We start from the raw sequence: 6,247 nt of genomic DNA, 5'->3' as shown, positions 1-6,247 counted from the left end.
CTCCTCCTCCTCCTCCTCCTCCTTCCTGGAACTTACTCTGTAGACCAGGATGGCCTAGAACTCACAGAGATCCACCCGAGTGCTGGGATTAAAGGCGTGTGCCCACACCACCCAGCTCCATCTTTGGCGAATGACTGGGTACCATTCCTTATGCGTTCCCTCACTTCATCATTCTCATCTCACCTTCTTTGTCTTTGCTCCTAGCCTCAGTGTCCTTGCTTCTTTCGTGTGTAGGCAACAATGCCAGGCTTCTGGGACCCCATGATCCTCAATGCACAGAAGCCTGAAACACAGTAGACAGTTGGCAAAAGGCAGCTTCCACTCTCTCTTTCATTCAGCATGTAACTGTACGGGGCCAGCAAAGGAGAGAGGCATTCTTTATACTTATTATTATTATTCTTTATACTTATTATTATTATTCCATCTGCATGTATGCCTGCAGGCCAGAAGAGGGCACCAGACCCCATTACAGATGGTTGTGAGCCACCATGTGGTTGCCGAGAATTGAACTCAGGACCTTTGGAAGAGCAGGCAATGCTCTTAACCACTGAGCCATCTCTCCAGCCCAGAGAGAGGCATTCTTAATGTCGCTAACCAGACTGTGGTAGGGTTAGAACCCAGGCTCCCTTCCTCTCTGTACCTGGCAGCAGGTACTGGTGGCCCTGTCTGTGCTGCAGGCTGTCCTGTAAGGGCAGTCAGAGCCAATGTGGCAGAAGTGACAGGTGATGGCTGATGGCCCAGCTCCGCTCACTTGCTGTCTTTCCCCCTCCAGGAGATCCATTACTGTCTAACACCTTCACTGAGACCGGCAGCCACTGGCCCCAAGGACCCACTGGACCCCCAGGCCCTCCAGGCCCCCCAGGGCCCATGGGTAAGTTGAATCCAGGCTGGGGTAAGGGTAGGGGTTGGTAGAAAGGAGCAGGGCTGTGGCTATTGGGAAACTCCTTAGTCTTGTGGTCCATTCTGTTCCTGAAGACATCCTGCTTTATTCAGGTCCTCCCGGACTTCCTGGCCCCATGGGTGCCCCTGGGAGTCCTGGACACATGGTAAGTCTTTATCCAGGTTCTATCATCCATGCGTAACTCCATTCTCCCTTCTGTTCGTCCAGCCGTTCAATGCGTACTTTGATATGCAAAGTGCTTGCCATAAATCTTCTTAACTCAGTTCGCCCAACAAGAAGCACTATTATCCCTGGAGGCGGAGGGGGATTCTTCAGGCTGCAGCCGGCCCATGGGGTGGGGATATCTGACCTGCCTGCTGTGTACCGGGCCTGCTATGAGGCCTGGGCCAAGCTGGGGCTTCCCTTCCCATTTCCTCTGTCCCCATCTCCTGTCTCCCCTGTCCTATATACCTACCCCAGCACAAGACTGAGGCCCTGTCTTATTGTTCAGGGAACCCCGGGCTCTTCTGGACCCAAAGGACCCTCTGGCCACCCAGGAGAGAAAGGCGAGAAAGTGAGTACACCAGTGACCTCAGTGGGGGAAGCTGGGGAGGCGGTGGGGTCCTAGGTGATAGCTGCCATCAGCTAACTTAAGTCTGTTCTCCCTCTTATATAGGGACTGCCTGGGGAACCTGGCCCCCAAGGGTTAATGGGGTTGCCGGTAAGTGATACACTCTCCCCCTACCCATCCCTCCAGAATCCCATCATCCCAGGCTTCTGAACCCGGAGCACCTGACTCTCCTGTGTGATTCAGAGCTCCTTCCATCAGTTGCTGTCCATTGCTGGGACCCATCATCTGCCCTTTTCAATCTGTCTGTCTGTGGCTCTATATCCATTTCTTTCTCTGCATGACTCTTTGGCCCTATATTTCTTTCTCTCTCTTCTCTTCTCTTTTCTTTCCTTTTTTTGCGTTCTCTTTTTCTTTTTTGGCTTTTTGAGACAGGGGTTTTTTTTTGTTTGTTTGTTTGTTTGTTTTGTAACAGCTCTAGCTGTCGTAGAACTTGCCTTGTAGACTAGGCTAGCCTCAAACTCAGAGATCTGCCTACCTCTGCCTCCTGAGTATTGGGATTAAAGGCATGAGCCACCACCACCTGGCTTATATTTCTCTTTCCTTTTCCATCTCTGAATGTAGATTTGTCTATTTCTCTCCTTAATGTAGCCAATTTTTGCTTTATGTGTTTTGAATCTTTGTCGTTAAGCAGATACATGTTTAGGATTTCAGCGCTGCCTTTGCCTTTGTGGAATTGATACTTACATCTCTAGAACACTCACCCTGAGTTCTGTTCTGTTGTCTGTTAGACTCACCACACCAATGCTGTAATACTTGCTGTCTCTGCATGTTGGTGCCAATGTATTCAAAGTGCATCTCTTGTAGATAACATGAGGCTTGCAGTTTCCAGAGTCTGCCATTTAGTTCATTGATGTTTTCGTCATCTGCACAATTATCAACAGAGTTCTGTTTAGGTCACCATCTACAGCTGGTATCTGTTTATCTGCTCTTTTCTTCTGCTCTGCTCCTCGCCTCGTCTTCTTTTGCAGTTAGTCACTGCTCTGCTTCTGAGCCGCGGACTCACTTGCCTCCCTCAGGAGAGAGTACTTTGGGGGTTGTTGCTCCCACTGATAGCTCTGTAGCGAGCCCTGTTTCTGTTGGTTTGATCACAGCTGCTAAGAACAACACTGTCCTTCCTTCACCACGTTTTACGTGAATTACATAATGCCTCGGTATTACACCAACTGTGAGTATGTGTCCCACACGGATGTAGGTGCTCTGAGTGTGCGCTGTCCTAGTCTCATCCTCTCCCTGCGCTGTCACGGCTCTGTGCTCTTCTACATTCGTTATAAGCCCCACGACAGTTTTTTGAGAGTGCTGAGAATTGACCCCAGGGCATTGAGCAGCTTCGTTAACGGTATCTATGAAGCTACATACATCCTCATGCCCATGTCATTGGCGGCGGCGGCGTCATCGTCACTTTAAAGTCAGTTAGCATTAAAAAATAAAAATAAGATAGCCAGGCAGTGATGGCACACACCTTTAATCCCAGCACTCAGGAGGCAGAGGAAGAAGCAGGTGGATCTCTGCGAGTTCCAGGACAAGGCTACACAGAGAACTCTTGTCTTGAAAAAAAAAAAAGATACAAATTTAAACACTGCACATTCTGCAGCTATGGTTTGAAAATATTACAAAAAAACCCTCAAAGTCCTGAACCCATATTGACCATGTACACATTTTTAAAATCATTATTCATGGTTCCTGGAGATCAAATTCAGAGCCATGCACATGCTATGCGAGCAACCTTATCACTGAGCTACATCCCGAGCCATCTTTTTTATTAAGATTTATATTTATCTTTGTGTATATGCATGTGAGTGTTTAACACTGCTGGTGGAGGGGTCCTTGGAGGCCAGAAGAGGATGTCCTATGTCCTGGAGATGGAGGTGGTCTGAGCCACCCAACATGGGTACAGAGACCTGAACCTGGGTCCTCTGGAAGAGTAGCAACTGCTCTTAGCCACGGAACCATCTCTCCAGCCCCTACTCTACCCCCATTTTGAGACAGGGTCTGACTAAATTGCTCATGCAAACCAAGGTTGAAGAGCTTGCCATCTTACTGCCTCAGCACTTTGAGTAGCCGGGATTCCTCACCAGGCTCAGTCGTACTAGTTTTTTTTTTTTTTTTTTTTTTTGGTTTTTCGAGACAGGGTTTCTCTGTGGTTTTGGAGCCTGTCCTGGAACTAGCTCTTGTAGACCAGGCTGGTCTCGAACTCACAGAGATCTGCCTGCCTCTGCCTCCCGAGTGCTGGGATTAAAGGTGTGCGCCACCACCGCCCGGCTCGTACTAGTTCTTAAGCCGTACAATGGCAAGCATAAGGCTGATGATACAGTATCCGATACGTTGTTATAAAGAATCTAGAGGCAGATGAACTCTTCTCTCCACCTGCAGGTGGCATACAAGACTAAGTCTTTCACTGAGGGATTTGAATGCCTGTGGGTTTTGGTACCCACAGGAGAATGAATCCCACGTGAATGCAGAGGGATGGCTGCAGTCTTTTCAGCTCACTGATGCTATTTCGTTTCTAAGGCTGTGCTTCTCTGTGGATCCAGAGTTCTCTGTCCTACTTAGCTTCCTGTTGCTGTGATACACGTCATAACCAAAAGCAGCCTGGAGAAGAGAGAAGGTTCGTTTGGCTTACAGGTTACCGTCCGTCATTGAGGGAAGCTGGGGTGCAAGCTGAAGACAGGAGCTAGAGCAGAGGGCATGACGGAATATGACCTACTGGCTTGGTTACACTGGGACGTGCTCAAGCCAGCTTCCTTATATAACCCAGAGCACTTGCTCAGGGGTGGCACTGCCTACGGTGGACTGGGCCCTGTTAGCCATCAGAATGCCCCACAGACATGCCAATCTGATGCATGCACTGTTACTACGCTGAAGATGAAAACCAAACCATATACCACTGATAGCATTTCCTGTTAGCCTAAAGAACATTCTTTAGCTTTTCTAAACTTAGCTAAAACTATTTTTAGGGGATGGGTGTGTTGCTCAGTGTTAGAGCTCTTGTCTGGCTCTGAGTTCAAACCATTGCAATAACTAACTAGCTAACTAATTAATTAATTAATTGATAATAAATGAGAAAGCTAGGCGTGCTGGCACATAACGTATATTCCCAATGCATGGGAGGCTGAGGCCAAACGTTCAAGAGAACAGCTTGGTCTATATAGTAAGTTCCAGGCCAGCCTAGGCTACAAACCCTGTCTTAGAAAAATAAGTAGGAGCTGGCGGTGGTGGTGCACGCCTTTAATCCCAGCACTCGGGAGGCAGAGGCAGGCGGATCTCTGTGAGTTCGAGGCCAGCCTGGTCTAGAAGAGCTAGTTCCAAGACAGGAACCAAAAAGCTAAGGAGAAACCCTGTCTCGAAAATAAAATTAAAAAAAAAAACAAGTAGGTGGGGCTGGAGAGTTGGCTCAGAGGTTAAGAGTATTATTGACTGTTCTTCCAGAGGACCTGAGTTCAATTCCCAGCCCCCACATGACAGCTCACAACTGTCTGTAACTCCAGTTCCAAGGGACCTGACACCCTTACACAGACACCAATACATTAAAAAAAATCTTTAAAAACCAGTTCGAAAAGCAAACAAACCTGGGGTTGGGGTATGCGGGAGACAGAAGCAGACAAATCTTTGTGAGTTCAAAGCCAGACTGGTCTACCAGAGCTAGTTCCAGGACAAGCCCCAAAGCTTCAGAGGAACCCTATCTCAAAAAAAACAAAAAAATGAAAAAAAAAAAAAGCAAACAGGAACTGGAGAGATGGCTCAATGGTTATGAGCACTGGCTGCTTTTCCAAAGGACTCAGGTTCAATTCCCAGTACCCACACGGTAGCTCACAACTGTCTGTCACTCCAGTTCCAGGCCTTCTGGTGCCCTCACACAGATACACATGCAGACGAAACACCAAAGAATATAAAAGGAAAATAAAAGTAAGAATAAGCAAACAAGCAAACAAAAAACCGAGACTAGGAAGATAGATGGCTCAGTGGTTAGGAGCACCTGCTGTTTGCTGTCGGTCTTACATAGGCTCTGGACTTGGTTCCCAGGGTCACTTGGTGGCTCACAACCATGCAGTGCCAACTCCTGGGCTCCATGGGCACTGCATGGGCGTGGTGCACATACATACATGCAGGGAAAGCATTCATCAACAAGAATTTTAAAAACCACCGGACAGAGGTGGTGCATACCTTTAATCCCAGCAGTCAGGAGGTAGAGACAGAGGCAGACAAATCTCTGTGAGTTCAAGGCCAACCTGGGCTACAGAGGGAGTTCCAGGACAGGCTCCAAAGCCACAGAGAAATCTTGTCTCAAAAAACCAAAAGAAAAAAAAATCAATCAATAGTTAGATACTTTACAGGCTTTACAGGGTCTCTCTATATCTGGCTGTCCTGGAACTCATTATGTAGACAAGGCTGTCTTTGAACTCGTAGACATGTAGACATCTACCTACTTTTCCCTTCGGAGTTCTGAGATTAAAGGCATGCACCACTATGCCCGGTTAAAGTACTCTTTATTGTTGTTTTATTGTAAAAGACATTTTTGCTGGATATAAAATTATCATCTTGTACCATTTTAAAGGTAATGATTGCTCTATGACCTTCTTATATAGTTTCTCACAATAAATTAGTTGTCACTATTCTTCTCACTCTCTTCCTCCCCCACCCTCTGTGTGTGTGTGAGTGTGTGTGTGAGTGTGAGCGTGTGTGTGAGTGTGTGTGTGAGTGTGTGTGTGAGTGTGAGTGTGTGTGTGTGTGAGTGTGAG

At 47.4% G+C, this 6,247-nt stretch overlaps 1 protein-coding gene across 1 annotated transcript in view; it reads left to right on the top strand.

Moving 5' to 3' along the window:
* Positions 1-6,247, top strand: part of Emid1 (EMI domain containing 1) — a 48,624-nt gene that overhangs the window by 22,868 nt on the left and 19,509 nt on the right. Inside the window, exons 10-13 of the mRNA XM_026788704.1 lie at positions 773-871; positions 994-1,046; positions 1,392-1,454; positions 1,557-1,601. Of these exons, the coding sequence (XP_026644505.1) occupies positions 773-871; positions 994-1,046; positions 1,392-1,454; positions 1,557-1,601 (260 nt within the window). The remainder of the gene's footprint in view (positions 1-772; positions 872-993; positions 1,047-1,391; positions 1,455-1,556; positions 1,602-6,247) is intronic.

The sequence above is a fragment of the Microtus ochrogaster genome, unplaced genomic scaffold (assembly GCF_000317375.1).
Source record: "Microtus ochrogaster isolate Prairie Vole_2 unplaced genomic scaffold, MicOch1.0 UNK6, whole genome shotgun sequence".
Lineage (NCBI taxonomy): Eukaryota > Metazoa > Chordata > Mammalia > Rodentia > Cricetidae > Microtus > Microtus ochrogaster.
This window is presented reverse-complemented; position numbering and strand designations above follow the sequence as displayed.